General features: G+C 49.2%; 2 protein-coding genes across 4 annotated transcripts in view; one reads left to right on the forward strand and one right to left on the reverse strand.

The window, feature by feature from the left end:
• The window catches only part of CUL9 (cullin 9), a 33997-nt gene extending 25883 nt beyond the window's left edge, over window positions 1-8114 (forward strand). For all 3 annotated transcript variants that reach the window (XM_037519754.2, XM_037519755.2, XM_037519756.2), the window contains 11 exons: window positions 240-585; window positions 4155-4295; window positions 4428-4592; window positions 4729-4892; window positions 5211-5304; window positions 5812-5886; window positions 6021-6131; window positions 6263-6380; window positions 6803-6936; window positions 7626-7699; window positions 7788-8114. In XM_037519754.2, the coding sequence (XP_037375651.1) occupies window positions 240-585; window positions 4155-4295; window positions 4428-4592; window positions 4729-4892; window positions 5211-5304; window positions 5812-5886; window positions 6021-6131; window positions 6263-6380; window positions 6803-6936; window positions 7626-7699; window positions 7788-7974 (1609 nt within the window). In that variant the 3' untranslated portion in view covers window positions 7975-8114. The remainder of the gene's footprint in view (window positions 1-239; window positions 586-4154; window positions 4296-4427; window positions 4593-4728; window positions 4893-5210; window positions 5305-5811; window positions 5887-6020; window positions 6132-6262; window positions 6381-6802; window positions 6937-7625; window positions 7700-7787) is intronic.
• A 401-nt stretch (window positions 8115-8515) lies between these two features.
• DNPH1 (2'-deoxynucleoside 5'-phosphate N-hydrolase 1) lies at window positions 8516-14197 on the reverse strand. Its single transcript, XM_037518715.2, has 4 exons — window positions 14029-14197; window positions 9586-9654; window positions 9304-9414; window positions 8516-9055 (listed from the first exon to the last, which is right to left on the reverse strand). Exons 1-4 carry the CDS (start codon window positions 14195-14197, stop codon window positions 8907-8909), a joined length of 498 nt encoding a protein of 165 aa, XP_037374612.1. The 3' UTR covers window positions 8516-8906.
• Between the last annotated feature and the right edge of the window lie 7745 nt (window positions 14198-21942).

Raw genomic sequence — 21942 nt, forward strand, 5'->3', positions numbered from 1 at the left:
CTGGCCCCCGCCCACTGGATTCCCACAGGGCCCCAAGTCATTGCCACAGCGGGCCTCACCCCAAACCATTCTTGCTTCTAAGGAGGGCCGTGCTCTGACAGTTGGCTTGGATGGTTATTTGCAGGCTGGCTAAGCAAGCGTGAGCAGGGGTGCACAAGCCAGAGGCCCACGGGGGTTTACTTGGGAGGCTGGATCAGCAAGGCAGGGAGACTGACTGCTGACTCTTCTCTCCACCTAAGCCCCAAAGCTGTGGCAGCTCTGGCATCCCTGCAGCTGCCTGCCAGCCGCACCATGAGCCCCCAGGAGGTGGAATGGTTGATGGAGCAGACGGTGCGGCAGGTGCAGGAGACACTCAACCTTGAGCCAGATGTGGCTCAGCACCTTTTGGCTCATTCCCACTGGGGCGCTGAACAGCTGCTGCAGAGCTACAGTGATAACCCTGAGCCACTGCTGCTGGCCGCGGGGCTGTGTGTTCCCCAGGCCCAGGCTGCCCCTCCACGCCCTGACCACTGCCCCGTCTGTGTCAGTCCCCGGGAGCCCGATGACGACTTGCCCTCTCTCTGCTGCACGCACTACTGCTGTAAGGTGAGGCCTGCCACTTTTCTCCCATCCCGGGCTTTCCCCACGAACACAGTTCCCAGGGGGTTCTTGGGTTCCAGCCTCAGCACTGCCGGTTCCTAACCTGGACGTGTTTGACAAGCCTTAGTCCCTCTTAAATTTGTTTTGTCTTCTGTAGTTGGTGCCACCTGCTTTGACACTCTGACGGGTGGTGGTGAGGAGCCAGTGATACCTGTCAGTGGTTCTCAAACTTTGTTGCATATTATCATCTCCGGGAGCCTTTACATATCCTGATGCTTCTCTAACCCCTAAATCAGAATCTTTAGGGCTAAAACCCAGGCATTTGGTATTTTAATACCTCTGCAGGTAGTTTCAGTGTTCAGTCAAGTTTTGAGAATTTCTGATACACACACCATACATTAAGGCACTTTGTAAATGAGAGGTGCTGCTAAATTGGTATGATGATAGTTATGGTTTCCTTGTCACCATTCAAGTCTCTTTATCTCAGAACATCACTTCCTTTATCATACGCTAATTTGTTACAAAAATAAAGAACAAATGGTGTTAGCCAGAAAACAGCACAAAAGGAGAGGGGAATTATGGAAAATCAGGGCTTGCTGACACAGAGAAGGCTGCAGATGGGGGCAGAGTAGTCCTCAGTGGAAGGGGATGAGGGGCCCAAAGGCACCAGGAACTAGGCTGCTGAGTGTCTGCTATTCCCCACCTCTCAGCTCGTCAGGCCTGGTGCCAGCACCAAATGCGCCAGCTTAGCAGGATGAGCACCCTTGTTGCCACGAATTCTAGCTGCCTCTCCCTACAGCATCTCCCCCGTGGTGGGTGATCTGGGACACCTTTGCATGCATGTGTACATCGACTTTTTGGCTTACCTTTTGCTTGGCTTCAAGTTGCTCTTCTCACAGGGTTTGCTTATGCTCCCTTTTTGCCAAGGTCTGATTTCCCTTACACTTCCATTTTTTTCATTCAACTAATATTTATCTTGAGTTTACTCTGTGCATAGCACTGGGTGCTGTCTGAAGGAGAGTTAGGCTCTAAGCAAGAAATGAGAGCTAGGGCCTCCCCGTTGGCGCAGAGGTTGAGCGCTGGGTTGCGAAGCTGCCCGCGGCCTCTGCAGTGCCGGTTTGATCCCCGGCTGCTCCCGGCCACCGGAGGAGGGTCCCACATGGCGCGCAGACCTCTCCTGCCGCCTGCTGCTCCCCCTCAAAGGTGTGCCTCGGTCCTTCTGCCTGCTCTGCTCCCCGCTCTGGCTCTGGTGAATTCTCTCACCCTCCCGCGCTTCTGACTGTACCCAGTGCTTGTATAAATAAAAATAAATCTAAAAAAAAAAAAAAAGAAAGAAAAGAAATGAGAGCTAATAATACCAGCAGTTCGTGTTGATGGGGGTCTCCCTCGGGCCGTTGTGCTGTTTCCATGCATTGGCCGGCTTACTTCCCGTAGTAGTTCTGTGAGGGAGGTATTCTTACTACCCCCATTTTACAGATGACAAAGGGAAGTCCGCAAAGTTGAGGTCAGGATTTGGACTTGGGGAGTTTCCCTCCAGGGTCCTCACTCCACATTGGTGATAAGTGACAGGAAGGGAGCACAGTGGGGCCACAACACATCATGGGAAGTGACTGCAATTGGAGTGGGGTGAGGGCTGGTCAGGGACGGCCGTCTGAGGAGGTGTATATCTGGGGGGAGAGTTGTAGCCAGAGGAACAGCAACTGCGAAGAAGTTGAGCTTGTGTCTACAGTGTTCACAAAGGAGATTTGAGGGGTGCACAGGGACCCGGTTGGGATTGGGTCTTGCTTTATGGGAAGCCGCCATGGGTTGTAAGCAGGGAGTGATGTGATCTGATTTATATTTTTGAAAAGATCATCATGGCCATCATGTGGAGAAAAGGCTTAGATGGAACAGGAGTAGAAGCAGGGACACCTGTCTGCAGACTGTTGTACAGAAAGGTGAGAGCTGGTAGTAGCTTGGCCTGGGGACAGCAGATAAGTGAGGAGCTGACAGGACTTGAGGATTAGATGTGGGGGCTTAGGACAGTGCAGTCAAGGATGGTTCCTGGGTTTTTGACCCGAGCATCTGAATGGATGGCTGTGACACTTTTTACTAGGTGCGGGCAAATGTTGGGGCTGGGGGTGGAGCAGCTTTCTGAGGGCAAGTTCCATCTTTTGTGGCCCTGTGAAGTTTGAGCTGCTTTTCGAACACCAGTATGGGACTGGTAAGTGGAAAGTGGATTTTTGAATTTGGAATTAGTGGAGAGGCTTGACTTGCATCACTCAGGGAGAAGCAGGCCCAAAACATTGAGCTTGGGGTAGTCCCCCCACACACACACACCCCCCTTCTGTGGACATGCAGAGACAGGGAACAGGAAAATGTGACTGAGAACAGGCTGACTGAACAAGGCCTGGCCAAGGAGGAACCTGTGAGTAAGTCACAGTGAGTGGCCCAGGTGGAAAGAGGAGACACTGCTGAAGTGAATTTGGGGGTCTGGAGCAGTGGGGGGAGGCTTGCGTCTGAGGTGGGATGGGCAGAGGGCAGGAGGGATAGTACAGCCTGCCGCCCGCCTTCCAGATGGGCTGAACAGCAGGGACAGCGGAAGCCAAGAATAAGCCCAAAGCAGAAGCTCCCTAGGGGGCTGGGCAGTGTTCCCCGTCCTTGGCTGTGAGGGACCCTGACACACCATTGTGCCTGCCAGTCTGGGGTCTGAACTTGGGAAACTTTTCCCTGTTTTATCTCAAAGAGGCAGGAATTTTGCATTCAGTTTCTCGGTTTGTGGTTTTGCTCTGAAAAGGGTTTGGGCTTGTTTACTTCAATATTTTTCTTTGAGAAAAATAGGCTAGTCAAGTGTTTCTCATTTGTCCTGGAGCCTTGACACCATCGACCCACGTAATCTCCGGGGGGGTTGGAGGCATCATTTTGGAAAGCTGGGTAGTCAGGGTTGGGGGGCATGAATGGAGGCTCAGGACCTGGTGCATGGTGCGTGGGGAGAGGTGGCGGCGGGAAAAGCATCGATCAGACTCAGCAGTCTAGGGGGCGAGAGAATAATGGATTCGAGCAGGGCACTGACATGGGACGCTGAGGACTGGGGAGTGAAGAACCACTGATCAAGATTTGGGGGATGCAGTGGGCAAATCTACCTTTTGGGGAGACAGGAGCATCGAGGCAGGCATTGTGGTGAGCAGGTAGAAAGGCCGTGCCGCGTCTGCAGCACCCAGGCCAGCCACCCAGTATGGAAAGGGGGGCCCATCGCCCGCGCTTCACTTCTCAGACCTCACTCTCTCCACATCTCTGCAACTGAACTCTTTCTCCTTTGTCTTGATTCTCCTCTGTGTGCCATTCCCTCTATGTCCATCCCAACAAAAATTATAATTCCGCGACTACCCCTGGCCCAGACACCCTCAGAACAACTGTAACCGCTGCTCGTGGATGGTGGAAAGGTCGGGATCCCTCCTGAGGTTGTTGGAGCAGCAGCCTCGTCTCTGGTCTGCCATACATCACCCTCGTCTTCGGGGCGGGCGCTCCCTTAGTTCCTGAGACGCTGTCCTCTTGTGCTGCTGCCCCCAAGTAGTCCCCTCCTCTCCCCCTCCCAGTCTTGCTGGAATGAGTACCTGACAACTCGGATCGAGCAGAACCTCGTGCTCAACTGTACCTGCCCCATTGCCGACTGCCCCGCCCAGCCCACCGGAGCCTTCATTCGTGCCATCGTCTCCTCGCCAGAGGTCATCTCCAAGGTACCCTCTCCCTGGAGAGTGGCTGCGGTGCACAGAGAGGCAGGCCCTGGAGAGCAGGGCATGGGAGCGGGGGCGTGGGGGGCAGCTATCCCTGAGAGTCCTGTCCTTACTTCCTGGGCCAACGTCCCACAGTACGAGAAGGCCCTGCTGCGTGGCTACGTGGAGAGCTGCTCCAACCTGACCTGGTGCACCAACCCCCAGGGCTGCGACCGCATCCTGTGCCGCCAGGGCCTGGGCTGCGGGACCACTTGCTCCAAGTGTGGCTGGGCCTCCTGCTTCAACTGTAGCTTCCCTGAGGTGGGTGCCTGCCCAGCCCTGGCCTCTAGCAGCAGCCCGCTTTCCACCTTGCACACGCACAGATGGCCTGCTTTCATGAGCCCTCCCCATGGCCCTCTGCATGAGGGCTCAGCTGTGTCCTCACCACCCCCTCCAGGCACACTACCCTGCCAGCTGTGGCCACATGTCCCAGTGGGTGGATGATGGTGGCTACTACGACGGCATGAGCGTGGAGGCGCAGAGCAAGCACCTTGCCAAGCTCATCTCCAAGCGCTGTCCCAGCTGTCAGGCACCCATTGAAAAGAACGAGGGCTGTCTGCAGTAAGAGGGGGTATTGTGGCACAGGGGCAGGGTGGAGGCCGGGCAGTGAAGAAGGGGCAGTGGGCTTATGGGAAAGCTGTACAGTGTGGGCACAGAGTGCCCTTCAGAGTGATCCCGGGATTTTACTGTTTCTACACCCACCTTTAAGTCTTCTCCGTGTAGACTATATGGGGGGGATCCACAGCCAGGGAGCATTCAGTAGGGGTTGGAAGGTTAGGAGACTAGAAGGGCACAGGGAGGCCAGGGCATCTTCAGGGCATTCCTGCTGTGGCCCAGGCCAGAGGCAGGTGCCCTCTGGCCAGCTGACTTCTTCCACAGCATGACGTGTGCCAAATGTAACCATGGATTCTGCTGGCGCTGCCTCAAGTCCTGGAAGCCAAATCACAAAGATTATTACAACTGCTCTGCCATGGTAAGGGGCTGGGCTTGGGGAGGAGGGCAGCGGCCCAAGGGGGGTCAGGATGGGATGCTGTCTCAGGCCCTGGACAGAGGGCTTGCATCCAGAGCAGCTGAACAGTTGTTGGGACAAAGGCTCAGTGGGGGAGAAGACAGAAGCTACCTGACGCACAGGTGCTGAGAGGTCTGTCTTGGGGGGGTCTTCGCATGGGGCTTTTATGTCCACATGAGTTTTCTCACACTGAGGTGGCTTCAGGAAGGCTGGGGCAGGCTGGGCCTTCTCAGGAGGTACAAGGACAGAGCAGAGAAGCACACAGACCCTTGAGCCTCAGCCCAGCTCCTCCCCATAGTGTGTGGCTTTGGGCCAGTCAGGTTACTTGTGCAAGCCTCAGGATCCTCATCTGCAAAAGGGGTTGCTAAGATGACCAGAACCAGAGTTCAGAAGGTTTTAGAGAACATCTGGGCAGCCGCTCATCCCATGCTGTCCTGACAGCACAGCAGCCCTGTCATGTGCTCTTCCCAGGTAAGCAAAGCAGCTCGCCAGGAGAAGCGGTTTCAAGACTATAACGAGAGGTGTACTTTCCACCACCAGGCACGGGTAAGCAGGGGCAGCAGCTGGGTCGGTGGGGTCAGAGGGTTGGGGGTGGGGGGCAGGGCAGGGACCAGAGATCCCTATGGACGGGTGCTGTTCTGACCTGCACACGCAGCGCTGCTCTGCCCCCCACTGCACAGGACTTTGCTGTGAACTTACGGAACCGGGTCTCTGCCATCCATGAGGTGCCCCCAACCAAATCCTTCACGTTCCTCAGTGATGCCTGCCGGGGACTCGAGCAGGCTCGAAAGGTTGTGGAGGGTGGGAGAGGAGCTGGAGAGGGAGGTGTCCAGGGGGCATGGAATGAGGAGAAAGCAGATGGGAGGGGAGGGAGGCCTTTGGGAGGCCTGCAAAGGGGGCGGGCTGACCTGGGCTCCCCTAGGTGCTGGCCTACGCCTGCGTGTACAGCTTCTACAACCAGGACACGGAGCACATGGACGTGCTGGAACAGCAGACTGAAAACCTGGAGCTGCACACCAATGCCCTGCAGATCCTCCTGGGTGAGGCCACCCCCAACCCTGGTCAGACCTTTCTCCTGCCCACCTCTCCCCTCTGAGCATGCTCCCCAGCAGACACACAGGCGGATGAAACAGCAGCCCACCCAGTCTCTGCCAGCACTGTCCTGATGATTCCCACTGAAACCTCCATAGCCTTGCCGCCAGCGCCTTGTAAAATTCCGGAGGAGGGTATAGAGCGCATGCCGTAGGTGCCTAAGGCTGCAGCTCTTCACCTGCCCTTTGACTTGATGGCGATTTGCCCCTACCAGGAGGGTGACAGCCCCCTGAGAATGAGTGTTGAGGGCAGTACCTGGCAGACACTGGTGAAAAAAATGTGGTAGATGATCAATAGGTGTTTGTTAAAGGAAGAAGTGGAGGGAAGGAAGAAGGGAGGGAGGGAGCCCTATGGCCTGCCCCCTCTGCAGAGGAGACCCTGCTGCGCTGCAGAGACCTGGCCTCGTCCCTGCGCCTCCTGCGGGCAGACCGTCTCAGCACAGGCCTGGAGCTGCTCCGCCGCATCCAGGAGAGGCTGCTGGCGATCCTGCAGCATTCCACCCAGGTACGTGTGCCACCCATCCTGCGCCCCTCCTTCCCTCACAGCTGTGGGGGCCCTCCTGCGCCCAAATAGCCCCTGTCCTGGGGGGATCCAGAAGGAACAGCAGTCGGGAGGAGTGGATGTTAGGAGACGGGTGTGCGTCCCAGCTCATTGGCCAGCCTGCTGGATGCTCCTGGACCTGCCACTTAACCACCTGATGCTTCTCATCAAGTAAAGGAATTAGTTAGCTCAGATCAAGGGTCTGTGGGCACAATCACTTGAGAATTTTTCAGACTATACTTCCCAGATGTGAAGTCAGACTCCCAGGAGTAGGGTCAAGGGATTGGAATCCTCTGGAATAAGGGATCCCTGAGGTTCTTCCCAGCTCTGATACACTCATGTTGAGTCTAAATTGTGAATCGTCAGGTCCACAGACTGCTAAGTCACTTGGGAAGAAAAGACATGAACAAACACTAAACTCCCGACATGTGGTTGGGCGGGGGCGAGGGGAGGGCTGTGCCCCACTGTCCTGTCCTTTCCCCCCCCCCGGATCCCACCTCTGCATTTAGTCCCACAAAGGCAGTGGCTTGTGAGGTGCCGTGCTGGGGCAGGCAGAGGAGGGGGCAGCAATCTGGCGGGTGCCTGGCACCGAGCAGATGCTCAGAGGCCCAGGGCTGCTCCTCCTTCCCGACACCCTCCTGTCTCCTGGCCAGGATTTCCGGGTTGGCCTCCAGAGTCCATCATTAGAGAATGAGGAGACGAAAGGATCTAACGTGCCAGGCCACCAGTGAGTGGGGAGGCAGAGCCCCTGGCATGGGCGGGGGGGTGGGGGAGGTACAGGCTTCCCCCGGGCTGAACAAGCGCCCTCTCCCTAGGCTGCTGGGCTCCTCGGGGCTGGAGGGGGATGACGAGGACGAGGACGATGTGCCCGAGTGGCAGCAGGATGAGTTTGACGAGGAGCTGGATAATGACAGCTTCTCCTACGACGAGGAGTCTGAGAACCTGGACCGAGAGACTTTCTTCTTTGGTGATGAGGACGACGACGACGAGGCCTATGACTGAGGGGGCCGATGCCGGGAATACCTGGAGCTCCCACAGTCCTCTGGCCAACCAGGCCGGAGTGCACCGCCCCACCTGCATGGGGGAGGTGATTCCCAGTGTCTACAGCACCTTCTCCTGTTTCCTGAATAAACTTCTTTTTCACATACCTCTCTGGAGCAGGCTGGGTAGCTTCCCCGAAAACCAGCTTCAAATCCCACCTCCCTCCACTCACACCTAACCCTTCTCGTCCCTTATGGTTTTCTTTAGACCTGTAGACGCCTCTCCTCAGAGGATGCCCAAAGCAGACTCACTTGACCTCTGCGGTGGGAATGAAGGCCCACATGGCACGCACAGGGCTCGCGCAGACCCAGCCCAGGCGCAAGAAGACAGGACTGGCCGTCTCGCTGGTCCTGCGTGTTCCTGGTGGGGGCTGGAGGACCTCAGGAAGTAATTTCCTCTTGGGGGCCTACAGAGTTTCAAAGGGTCTGACAATATCTTAAAGTGAAGTGGGGGGAACAGGATATTAGTAAGGTCGCCCCACCCACCACACATACAGACATCAAGTCAGAATTGTAAACACACCTTTTAATTTTTTTTAACTTTTTCTATTTTTTTTGATTTATTATTTATTTATGCATAGAGGAACTGGGGTGTAGGCCAGAGGTGGGGGGGGGGCGCTGTGAGAGGATTCACCAGAGACAGAGTGGGGAACAGAACAGGCAGACGGACCGAAGTACACTGCTGAGGGGAGCAGCAGGCAAGACAGGAGAGGTCTGTGTGCCATGTGGGTCAGCTCCCTGCCTGGGGATTGAACTCAGGCCATCACGGTGATAGTGCTGAGACTTAACCCCTAGGCCACCAGGGAGCCCCACCTTTTAATTTGTATGGGACTGAGAGGTAGGAATGGTATAGAGCAGAATCTGGGATCAGAGGAATTTAACAAAGTGGGGTTGTCAAGTAGTTGGCCCAGGGAAGGCAGCCAACTGCTGCGGAGGATCAGCCTCAAAGTACCGATCCAGCACGGCCTCCACCTCACTCTCTTCGTAGTCCCACACCTGGAGCCGTGTGCCATCTGCCGCTCCCCGGATCATGGCTGAAAGCACTGCCAGGGCAGAGGAAGGTGAAGGGGTCTCCCTCCTACCCTCCCCACCCCACTCCATTTCCCTCCTGTCCCTTGGAGGTGGGCAATGTACTCAGAGTACCCCGGGAAGGAGCTCAGGGCTGGTCCTGGCTAGGATTTCCAGGTTGGCCTCCAGAATCCATCATTAGAGAATGAGGAGACAAAAGGATCTAACGTGCCAGGCCACCAGTGAGTGGGGGGGATGACCATCCAGGGCTGGGATTGCTCACCTCGGCCAGACTGGGGGCGGAACAGGCACAAGATTTGCTTGTTGAGGGCCACGGCCCGTCCTAGCTCATAGCCTACACCCAAGGATGGCTGGGTTACTTCTGCCACGACCACTGTGAAGAAAGATGAGACTAAGGCTCAATATCTGGGACTTTTGGGGAAGAGGTGACAGTTTGGGTGTAGTGAGGAGGGCATTCTAGGGAGCCCCTATTGATATGGAGGCCAGAGTTGTCTAGGGCCTCCTGTCCAGACAGGAGTTCGCAGTAGGAGGGAGGGCCACTCACCATCCGCCTGCTGTAGCCAGGCCAGATCCCTCTCGTGGATGAGCCTGTCGCCCCCAGCAGTCTCTTCCCCTGTGGTGAAGGGAAAGCTGGTCAATGCCAGTCCTCGGTACTCAGTAAGTCTCCCCTACCCTCGTCATCCCCCGCAGCCCTTCTGCTCAGGAAGAGGGAGGTGCACTAGATGACCTCTGAGAGCCGCCCAGCTCAGCTCCACAAAAACAAAGGAGGAAACAGAATAGCCCAGGACAAATTCTGTCCTGTGCAAGGTGGGATGTATGATGAGGGCCAGATGAGTGAGAGAGATGAGATTAAGGGAAGAATGAACCTGCTGTGGGTCAGAATGGGTGAGAAGGAAGAAAAGCATCAGAGGTGGGGAGAATGGCAGACAGGAGGAAGACAGGGGAAGGACAGAGAACAACTACAGCTTAACCTAGTGGCTTGCAAGCTCTGGTGGGTACCAGACTCGCCTGAGACCTTGATAGCACTACAGAGACTCAGGTGCCAGTGTGCTTGCGGTGCTGCATGAACTCTGCAGGCAATTCTGGCTCTCACCCAAGTTCAAGAACCACTGCCCAAATGCAAAGTGATCAGTACAAGGTGGTGGAATGAAGGTAGGAGAGGCATGCTGGGGTCAGAGTAGGGATCTCAGGGTTCCAGCTTGATTAAATGTGATCTTTTAGGTACCCTGAGGCTCATGGCCACCCCATCAGAGCAGAATCACTGGAGAGCTTGTTAAAAATCAACTCCAAGGCTTTACCTCAGGCTCTTGTATGAGAATCTGCATTTTATTTATTTATTTTTTTTTAAAAGACTACTTTTTTTTTTAAGATTTATTTATTTTTTTATTTATACAAGCATTGAGTACAGTCAGAAGTGTGGGAGGGCGAGAGAATTCACCAGAGCCAGAGCGGGGAGCAGAGCAGGCAGAAGGACTGAAGTACACTGCTGAGGGGAGCAGCAGGCGGCAGGAGAGGTCTGCACACCATGTGGTACCCTCCTCCGGTGGCCGGGGAGCAGCCGGGGATCGAACCGGCGCTGCAGAGGCTGCGGGCAGCTTCGCAACCCAGCGCTCAACCGCTGTGCCACCGGGGAGGCCCGAGAATCTGCATTTTAAACAAGCTTCCTTGATACTTGGGCACACTAAAGTTCAAGAACGAGCAGGCAGGGATAGCTATGAAAGCATGAACCTGGAGTTGTGTTGTCCCTCATTTGCACAGGCCCTTTGCCACACCCTACCAATTTTGTGAAGTCATCTTTGTAAAGAGGTCTTCCAAAATTGCATTAGGTCCCACAAATCCTGGGTCTGCTTCTGGGTAGGGCAAGGGGAACCACTTAAGTTTTTCTGAGCAGAAGTACAAGAGTTCTAGGCACAACCAGGAAGAGTCAGGGAGATTACAGACCAGCTGATCAGCTATGCATTAGGAACACTAGCAACAAAAAAGAAACAATACTGAGACTTACTGAAAAAGAAGCAATCCCATTTACAAAGAGTATCAAAAACAATTAAATACCTAAGAATAACTTTAACCATGGCAGTGAATGATCTCAACATTGAAAACTATAAGACATTAAAGAAATAAAAAAACTACACTTGAGAGGAGAAAGCATGCACTGTACAAAAAGGAAGAATGATGTAGATATAAAATAAATCAAAGATACAAAAAAATGAAAATTATCCCAGGTTTGTGAACTGAAAAATTTAAAATGTCTATGCCACCCAAAGCCATCTATAGATTCAGTACAGCCCTTGTTAAGATAGCATTTTTTATGAAAGGAGGAAAAAAAATCCTAATATTTACATGGAACCACATAAGGCCCTCAATAGCAAAAGCAATCCTGAGGAAAAAGAACAAAGTGGGATGCATCACTTTCTTATTTTGAGCTATGTTATAAAGCTATAATATTCAAAACAGTATGGCACTAGTATAAAAGCAGGCACATAGGCCAATGGAACAAAATCAGGAGCCCAGAGATAAACGTGTATATACTGTCAACAGATATTTGACCAGTGAATTATGAATACAAATGGAGAAAAGAGGGCCTGTTCAGTAAGTGGTGCTGGAAAAATATTCACATGTAGAAGAATGAAACTAAACCCTGTCTTACACCACTTACAAATATTAATTCAATATGGATTAAAGACTTAATTTTAAGAGCAGAAACCATTAGACTTCTACAAGAAAGCAGGAATGAAGCTCCTTGACATGTGTTGGCAATGATTTTTCAGATATGACAAAGGATAAGCAACAAAGCAAAAATAAGTGGGATTACAGCAAACTAAAAAGTTTCTGCACAGCAAAAAGGCATCCTATGCAAAGTAAAAATTCCAATTATATCAGATAAGTGATTTATATCCAAAATATATAAAGAGCTCCATAATAAAAAAAAAAAAAGTCAATTTAGAAATGGGCAAAGGATGTGAATAGGAATTTTTCCAAAGAAGATACAGAAATGGCCCATAGGTACAAAAAAAGGTACTCAACATCACTAGTCATTAGAGAAATGCAAATCAAAACCACAATAACAGATCACCTCACACCTGGTAAGAAGGCTAGCATTAAAAAGACAACCCAGGGCCTCCCTAGTGGCACAAGGGGTTAAGCACTGCACTATGAAGCAATCCGCAGCCTCTGTAGCACGAGTTCGATTCCTGGCAGGCCAGGGAGCAACCCATATGGTGCAGCAGACCTCTCCTGTCTCACCCGCTGCTCCCCTCAGCAGTGTATTTTGGTCCTTCTGCCTGTTCTGTTCCCCACTCTGTCTCTGGTGAATACTCTCACTCCCACATCTCTGGCCTGTATCCCCAGCTCTTGTATGCATAAATAAATAAATCTTAAAAAAAAAAAAACCTACAGTGCTCCCTGGTGGTGCAGGGGTTAAAGTCTCAGTGCTATAAAGCTATAGCCAGCCTCTGCAGAATGAGTTCAATACCTGGGGCACATATGGCACAGCAGACCTCTCCTGTTTCACCCATTTCTCCCCTCAGCAGTGTATTTCAGCAGATCAGTTACATAGGGCAGGGAGAGAGGCAGCCCAGACCCTACAAACCTGCTCCACCCTCGTTTGGGTGGGGCAGGAAATCTGGAACCTCCCCCTTTCCTAGGGACCACCCTGTTACAGATCTGCCTGTTCTGCTCCCAACTCTGTCTCAGGTGAATCCTCTCACCACCATCCAACACACACACACCTCTGGCCTACACCCCAGTTCTTGTATGCATAAATAAAAATAAATCTTAAAAGAAAAAGACAACCCATGGTGGCGAGCATGTGGAGAAAACGAAAGTCCTGTGCCTGTTGGTGGGATTATAAATTGATATCACTATGGAAAAGCAGCATGGAGGGTCCCAAAATCTAGTAACAGAACTACCACATATGCAGGAATTCCACTTCCAGTAATACATTGGAAGGAAACAAAAACATTGTGTTGGAGATATCTGCACCCTTATGTTCACTGCAGCATTATTTACAATAAAGACATGAAAGCAACCTAATGGATGCATGCATAAAGAAACTGTGGTACACACACACACACACACACACACACAGAGAGAGAGGAATATTGCTCAGCCATGAAGAAGGAAATCCTGCTATCTGCAACAAAACAGACACAACTTGAGGGCATTTATGCTACATGAAATAAATCAGACAGAAAGGCAATGACTGTATGATCTCACTGATATGTGGAATCTTAGGGGGGGGGAAGTCCTAGAAAAAAAGATCAATTGTTGCGGGGGATGGGGGGAATCAGGTGAAGGTGGTCAAAAGGTACAAACTTCAGTTACAGGACAAATACGTGCTGGGGATGCACAGCGTGGTGCCTCTAGCTAGCGCTTCTGTATAGCACATTTAAAAGTCAAGTCAGTCAATCCCGAGTTCTCATCGCAAGGAAAAGAAAATCTTTTTTTTCTTTTTGTAACTGAGGCGATCGATGTTAACAAATTTACAGTGGCAGTCGTTTCACAACATGTGAGCGCCATGAGGCTGCACCCCTTAAGCGCACGGCGCTGTGTCCAAGGGGGAGAGAAAAGAGAAAGACTCAGCAGCCGGGGGGAGCAGAACAGGTGGGCGCCAGCCTGAGACAGGGCGCGCGAGAGACTGAGGTCTACGCCGGCTGAGAGAACGGCCGAGACCTGGGGAGCAAAGGCGGAATAGGGGGTACGCTCTGTGCTCGGCGGGAGAGACGGCGCCGGCGGGAGAGCTGGGAACTGGAGTCGCCCCGTCCACTCCCGCTCGGCTCGTCCCTGCAAAAGCCCCAGGAAGTTGCCCCAGAAAGTTCCCAAGAAGGTGAAGATGGTGACTGAGGCGGAGACCGGAGCGCGGCTCCCACAGCACGCGGGGTCCCGCGGCCCGAGGGTCCGCACCAGGCGCGCGTTCCCGCCGCGCCCGCCCCCCCCCGCCCCGCCCGCCCCCCCCCGCTGCGCCGCAGCCCGCGCCCCGGGGCCTCACCGCGCGCGCCCAGCTCCGCGGCCGCCACGTGCTCGGTGAGCACCGCCCCGAAGCGCCGCAGCCGCGACACGATCCGCCCGTACAGCGCCTGGTCCTCCCGCCCGCCGCGGATGCTCCCGCAGAAGTACAGGGCCGGGCGGCCCGGCTCCCCGCGCTCCCGCGCCGCCATCGCCCGCGCCGCGCCGCCCGCCGTCCCGCGCCAGGGGGCGCCAGCGCGCGGCCCTGTGGCCCGAGCCGGGGCGGGGGTGGGGGTGGGGCTGGGGCTGGGGCTGGGGCTGGGGCGGGCCCTGGCCGCCCGCACCTGCTAATGGGGCCTAGTTGGGCGCGTGGAGAGAGGGCCCGGGTGCTGGTAACACCACGTGTGGGACCCCACCCACCCAGACTCCCCAACTTCAGCCTATCCAGCCGGACTTCGTGTTGGTCTCCTTGTCACCCCCTCCACTCCCCTTTGCCCCCCAGTCTTGCCCATCTCAGCTAAACGCAACTTCATCCTCCGAGCTGCTCAGGCGCCACACCTTAGAGCCATTTTTGATGCTTTCTCTCAAGCCATATTGCCGACTTCTTACAACTGTGTCTGGCACATACGGGAGCATTTATCAAATATTTGTTGAAAGAGTGAGTGAATTAGGGCCTACCCTGGTGGCGCAGGCGGTTGAGCGCCGTTAGATCCCGGCGGCCTGGTGAGGGTCCCACATGGTGCAGCAGGCCTCTCCTGCTGTGCCCGCTGCTCCCCTCATTAGTGTATTTTGTCAGTCTGCCTGTTCTGTTCCCCACTCTGTCTCTGGTGAATCCTCTCACCCTCCCATGCATCTAGCCTGTATCCCGGTTCTTGTATAAAAATAAATAAATCTTAAAAAAGAAAGAGTAAGTGAATTAAATGAGATGTTGCATTTGATAGCATTTTTGCCATGTTTGGCCCAATTGTAGGCTGATAGAGCAGGGTTTGCAGGGAGAAGGCAAGCACACTATTGCTCACTAGTAATAATGATTATTTCCCCTCTTTTTATTATGAGTCCAGAGACCCCATCCCATTCCCAAAGGAAATGCCATCAGTGGTTTCTTCTAAATCCTTCCAGAATGATAACAGTAAAAGTACCGAAATTGGGGGTCACAGAGCATACACTATCATATTTTTCAAAAATGCAAAGACATAAAGAGGAAACAATAATTTCGGAGTATTTCTGCCAACGGATGCAACCCCAGGTGCAGCAACACAAACATGAGGTAAATGTGTATACACAACTGTGCCCTGGTGTCCCCAGGCGTGCACACATGCACACGCACTCTTAGGAAGGCAGCCTCAGGTGCCCCATGGTGCTATAACCTCCCTTACCTTCCTTATCAAGGCTTACAACTTCCCTCCACTTCTTCCCACAGGTGAGGGATATGCACACACACATATATATCCTGTTTATGTAGATAAACACGATCCAGAGAGCATCCTGTTTCCGCCTCTGTGACTTAAAAAAAATAAGCCAGCCTCTGCCTTCTTAGGGTCCACACCTATAATTTGTGGGCACCCCCTTCCACTATGGGTTGACAGAGAAAAGGTAGGATATTTTGTCTGTTTCTCCTGATGAAAAACAAGGCCAGGAGAGTGAGCTATACCCACTGTGAGCTGAGTGAGGATGCAGAGCCAGGGGTGGCTGCAACTCAGACCTTCGGGCTCCATGCAGAGGCAGTGGGAGGCAGAACAAGGCTGGTGGGCAGAGAGAGGCAGCTGGATGGGGACAGACATCTGACCAGGTGAGAGGAGAATCGGGCCCTAATTCAGATAAAGCACTTGACAAAACACAATGTATTGTAGAAATGTGAGTCATTGTTCAATTCAACAAAATGGCCTTTATTACGGAAAGTCAAACCTATATACTAGTAGAAAATGCACAAAAGAACTTACTGTATGATTCTAGTTAAGTGAAATGTCCAGGGCCTCCATGGTGGCACAAGGGGTTAAGCACAGCACTATGAAACTATCAGCAGCCTCTGAAGCACAAGTTTGATCCCAGCTGGCCAGGGAGCTACCCACATGGTGCAGCAGACCTCTCCTGTCTCACCTGCAGCTCCTTTCAGCAGTGTATTTCAGTCAGTCTGCCTGTTCTGTTTCCCACTCTGTCTCTGATAAATCTTCTCACCCCTTGCACCTCTGGCCTGTACCCCAGTTCTTGTTTGCATAAAAAATTAAGTAAATCTTTAAAAAAAAAAAAAGAAAGGAAATATCCAGAAATGCAGTGGTATTTCAGCCAGTGTCTGCTTAGAACTAGGGTGTGAGTGGGGATAAAGGTGGGGGTGGGAATTGACTGCAGCGGGACCATGTGACCTTTTTGGGGGTGCTGGAGATGTTAGAAAACTGGATTGTAGTGATGATTGCACAACTTAATAAAATTTACAAAATATTATTAAATCGTACAGTTATACCCAATCTCATCTCCTTACTGTTTTGATGCAAATTTAAGATCATTATTTCACTTGAAACATTTTAATATGGCTCTAATAAGATACTTTCTAAAAATGTAATCAAAAACAATATCATAGCTAAAAAATTTAACAAGATTTTCTTAATATCATCAGTTTTGATACTCCCAATTGTCTTAGAAATATTATAAATATTTGTTTATGATTGACTTGTTTAAAATAGGAGCCACGTAAAGTCCACCTGTTGTGATTTGTTCACTTGTCTGTTAAATCCATTTTATTTTAATTTTTTTAAAGATTTATTTTAAAAAAATTTTTTTCAAAGATTTTCTTTTTTTTAAAGATTTATACACTGCTGAGGGGAGAAGCCAGCAAATCAGGAGAGGTCTGCTGTGCCATGTGGGCAGCTCCCTGGCCAGGGATCGAACTGGTGCTACAATGGCTGCAGATAGCTTCATAGTGCTGCATAGTGCTGCATCTTAACCCCTTGCACCACCAGGGAGGCCCTGTTAAATCCATTTTTACCAACACGTTTCTCTTGTGTATCTTCTACTCTCCCCTCATTGTGGAATTTCCTATAGTCTGGAGTTTGATGGTTATAGCCCTGTGGTGTCATTTCAAGTGTCCCTCTGGCTTGTAAGTTGGGGTTGGTTGGCTGTAAGAGGCATGAACACATTCAATTTTGGGCCAGACTCTTCACAGGTAGTGGTTTGTACTCCCCATCATGTACACTGGTGTCTGGATGTCTTAAAAAATTTTTTTTTTTTATTTTTTAGCAACTATCGGTGCTTAATGCCTGGATGGAGTCTTTCATTCATTCATGGGACATACCAATAAAAATGTATTCTTTGTAAAATAAAACCCCCTTTAAAGCAGAAAACCACCTTAAAGCAAATGAATTACTATAAAACCAACAATCTTGTAAACATAGATTTTCAGTCAACTAGAAGTTTCCATGTATCCAGTCCCAATCACTGCCACTACTCCCTCTGGAAGTAATGACTGCCCATACTATTATAATATGGACCTCCTAAAAAGGATATGAATAAACTTCCTTGTGTTTCCTTATGATTTTATCACCTAAATGTGCATCTCTAGATATGCGGCTTAACCTCACTCATTTTGAAATATCTTTTTTTTTTTTAAAGATTTATTTATTTATTTATATAAGCATTGGGTACAGTCAGAAGCACAGGAGGGTGAGAGAATTCACCAGAGTCAGAGTGGGGAACAGAACAGGCAGACAGAGGAAGAAATACACTGCTGAGGGGAGCAGCGGGTGCCGCAGGAGAGGTCTATAGCGCCATATGGTACCCTTGCTGGTGGCTGGGGATCGAACCAGTGCTGCAGAGGCTGCAGACAGCTTCGCAGCCCAGCGCTCAACCCCTGCACCACCAGGGGAGGCCCTGAAATGTCTTTTAATATACAATTTGGGGAATACATTTCTTTAAGCATTTGTTTTGTGTGAGACACTCAATAGCACTAAAGAAGGTCCAGAAAAGAGTAAAGAAGAGTCTGAGACTTTAGACTCCGGACTTTGGGAAGGGTCAATCTTAGCTCTAGAATAGAAGTCAGGTTATATCACACAGTAATGGGCAAAGGTTGAGCGATTCAAAGAGGACACAAGTCAGGCATGCAAAGGATCCCTTCTAGTTATCCTCACACCCCTGCCACTTCACTGCCCAAACCAACATCTGTTTCTGGCCAAGAAGGAGCAGCAAAGATCAGATTTACCATTGCGAGTTTGTTTTGTTTTATTATTTTGTTTGTGGTTTTCAGATGTGACTTTCCTTTCTCAGATATGTTGTAGAGAAACAGGGCTGGAAATCTCTGTCCTAACATATGCTATATCCACCTTACTTAGGCACAGTTTTAATCTGATTTCTTCCCCATCCCAGTTGCTAGGCTGTCTTCTTGCAGGTGGCATCCCTTTCTTGCAGGTGACATTTCTTGTAAGTGATGGAAATTTTGTGAAAGGAGGGAACACCAGGCTCAGTTTTCTTTCAGGCCTTTGTAGAGACCAAAACCAGAAATTCAACCTTAGTGCTCAATTTTAGATTGTCTTGAGAATAATTAATTTTAAAATACATTATAAAATATATCAAAGATGGGAAAAGTATGAAAAAGAGAAAAATCAAACCTCCCTGTATCCATTATCCATATTTATTAAATCTGGATATTATTAAAATGTTGTTATATCTATTTCAAATCTATATATGATAACTACTGTTGGCATTATATTATCCATTGTAAAATAAATGTATGTATGTAATATCTGCATATATGTATATGCATATAATAGATAATAATATAAAAATAGATATATAATATACAACATATCACTTCATTATATTATATATTACATATTGTAGTTTATATACAAATGTGCATTAGATCCAGCTTATTAGTTATATTTTTATTTTACAAATTTTCTATATCTTTACTATTATTTTCCCATTTAATTTATTGATTACTAAGGTAATTTTGTTAAAAATCTTCCTTTGACAGTGGATTTAAAATTTTTTCCTTGTAAGGGGCCTCCCTGGTGGTGCGAGGGGTTAAGATGCAGCACTGTGAGGCTATCCACAGCCACTGCAGCACAAGTTTGATCCCTGGCCAGAGAACTAACCCACATGCACACAAGAGCTGGGGTGCAAACTAGAGGTGCAGGGGGTGAGAGGATTCACCAGAGACAGAGCAGGGAACAGAACAGGCATATTGACCAAAGCACGCTGCTGAGGGGAGAAGCAGGTGAGTCAGGTGAGGTCTGCTGTGCCATGTGGGTTGCTCCTTTGCCGGCCGGGGGATTGAACTAGTGCTGCAGAAGCTGCAGACAGCTTCATAGGTTGTGTCTTAGCTCATTGTGCCACCAGGGAGGCCCCAATAAATAAATCCTTTAAAAAATTAAATAAATTTTTTTCCTTGTAGTTTTAACTATCTTTACTTTGTCTTCTGTGATTGTTTATAGGTGAGTACATGCTTAGGATTGTTATAAGCTCTCTGGCACACTTTTTATGTTTATCATGTGACCCCTCCCCCTCTTTTTCCATAATAAATTTTTTGGGACTTACACATTTATACGTCTTTAGTTTCAACCTTTCTCTAGTCTAAATATATCTCTAGTAAGTAGCTTATGTCTATGTTTTAAAAAAGCCTATGCTCTGTTAGTTCTATGAATTTTATCAATTTATATTTATTGTGGTTACTGACATATTTGGATATTTTCCTACTATCATCTTTTGTGCTCTATATTTATCATAAACTTTCTTCATTTCAATTTTTATTTTTTATGCTTTGTTTCATGGATTTAAAAAATTGAGGTACAATTACATATTAACATTGTAAACATTTTAGGTACACACAGTGATTTATGTATATATTACAAAATTACTACCACAATGTTTAGTTACTATCTATCAGTGAACATAGTTACAAAAACTTTTAAAGTTATAAGAACTTTTTTTTAAAGATTTATTTATTTATGTATACAAGAACTGGGGTGTAGGCCAGAGGTGCGGGGGGTGAGAGGATTCACCAGAGACAGAGTGGGGAACAGAACAGGCAGACTGACTGAAGTACACTGCTGAGGGGAGCAGCGGGCGAGACAGGAGACTGTGCCATGCAGGTCAGCTCCCCGGCTCGGGATCGGACTAGTGCTGCCATGGCTGCGGATGGCCTCCTAGTGCTGCATCACAACCCCTTCTGCCACCAGGGAGGCCCCAAAGTTATAAGAACTTTTAAAATCCACTCTTTTAGCAACTTTGAACTGTACAATATAATAAGTATAATATTAGTGTACTATATTATAAACTATAGTCACGATACTGTACGTTACATCCCCAGAACTTCCTTATCTTATATCTGGTGGTTTGCACCTTTTGACCACTTTCTCCCATTTTGCCACTCCCTACCCCTTGCCTCTGGCAACCACCAACCTGTTCTTTGCATCTATGAGTTTGTGTTTCTTTATTTTATTTTACATTCCACATATAGGCAATATGCAGCATTTGTCTTTCTCTTTCTGACTTATTTCCCTTAGCATAATGCCCTCAAGGTCCATCCATGTTGTGACAAGTGGGAGGATCGCCTTTTTTTGGTGGCAAAATAATATTCATATTCACACAACACATATATCACATCTTCTTTATCCATTCATCTATCAATTGATACTTAGGTTATTACCATGTCTTGACTACTATAAATAATACTGCAACAAACATGGGAGTGAAGTTATCTTTTCAAGATTGTGCTTTCATTTCTTTCTGGTAAATACAGAAATAGAATTGCTGGATCATATGTTAATTCTGTTTTTAATTTTTTGATACAAAAAAATTAGTCTGACTAGCAGTTGCTCAGTTTCCACTTAACAAAACTTTAAAAAGTAAGGCTTGATTGTATCAAACTGTTTCTAAGTAAGTGAATTACATCCCAGAACAAAGCTCAAGAATATTTACTAAATACAGAAATAGCTCCTTCCTCCCCAGCTTCTCCCCTGGTGACTGCGCTGAAGGGAGGAAGAGATGGCAGATGAAATCTCCAAGGCGCAGGCCAATTGGCCTGGAGGAGACATGATCTTTGGGAAGATCATCTGCAAGGAAATCCCAGCCAAAATAATTTATGAGAATGACCATAAATTTCCACGATATTTCCCCTCAAGCACCAATACATTTTCTGATGCTACCCAAGAAACACATACCCCAGCTTTCTGTAGCAGAAGAAGATAATGAAGGTCTTCTTGGATATTTAATGACCATTGGCAAGAAATGTGCTGCTGGTCTGGGCCTGAAGAAGGGTTATCATTTGGTGGTGAATGAAGGTTCAGATGGGGACAGCCTGTCTGCCATATTCATCTCCATGTTCTTGAAGGTCAGCAGATGAACTGGCCTCCTGGTTAAGCATGTTTTAGGGAGGGTTTTCTCTTCTCTAGGCTATGATTAAGTTCAAAATTCCAAGTGTATTGTTGAACAATACACTTACTTTTATCTATATATGAATTGAGGAGATAATGTTAAGTGCCCATACATAATAAAAGATAATGTTGCATGGTTTACAAAAAAGTGAAAAATAAAATAAAATAAAATAAAATAAAAATAAAATAAAAGTGAAAAATAAAATAAAATAAAATAGGGCCTCCCTGGTGGCCTAAAGTTTATGTCTCAGCGTTATTACTGCTACGGCCTAACTTCGATCCCTGCCCAGGGAGATAACCCACATGGCACAGCAGGCCTCTCCTGTCTTGCCTGCTGCTCCCCTCAGAAGTGTGTTTCAGTCAGTCCACCTGTTCTGCTCCCCATTCTGTCTCTGGTGAATCCTCTCACCCCCCACCACCTGCACCGTTGGCCTATACCCCAGTTCATCTATGCAAAATTAATTAATTAATTAATTAAAAGTGGCCAGAGGAATAAGATACATGACATACAGATAAACAAAGATAAGGGTAATTGCAGATTTCTCATCAGAAAAAATGCAAGCCAGAAGACATAGAACATTTTTAAAGTACTC

Source organism: Talpa occidentalis, unplaced genomic scaffold (assembly GCF_014898055.3).
Source record: "Talpa occidentalis isolate TD23 unplaced genomic scaffold, MPIMG_talOcc4v2.1 talOcc4.2, whole genome shotgun sequence".
In the NCBI taxonomy this organism is placed as follows: domain Eukaryota; kingdom Metazoa; phylum Chordata; class Mammalia; order Eulipotyphla; family Talpidae; genus Talpa; species Talpa occidentalis.

Bases quoted from the DNA above. Each gene is read 5' to 3' on its own strand.
- DNPH1 (XM_037518715.2), bottom strand. From the start codon at position 14,197: ATGGCGGCGCGGGAGCGCGGGGAGCCGGGCCGCCCGGCCCTGTACTTC. The intron at 9,655-14,028 runs GTGAGGCCCCGG...CCTTCACCACAG, and splicing joins CGCGGAGCTGGGCGCGCGCG to GGGAAGAGACTGCTGGGGGC. The intron at 9,415-9,585 runs GTGAGTGGCCCT...CTTTCTTCACAG, and splicing joins CTGGCTACAGCAGGCGGATG to TGGTCGTGGCAGAAGTAACC.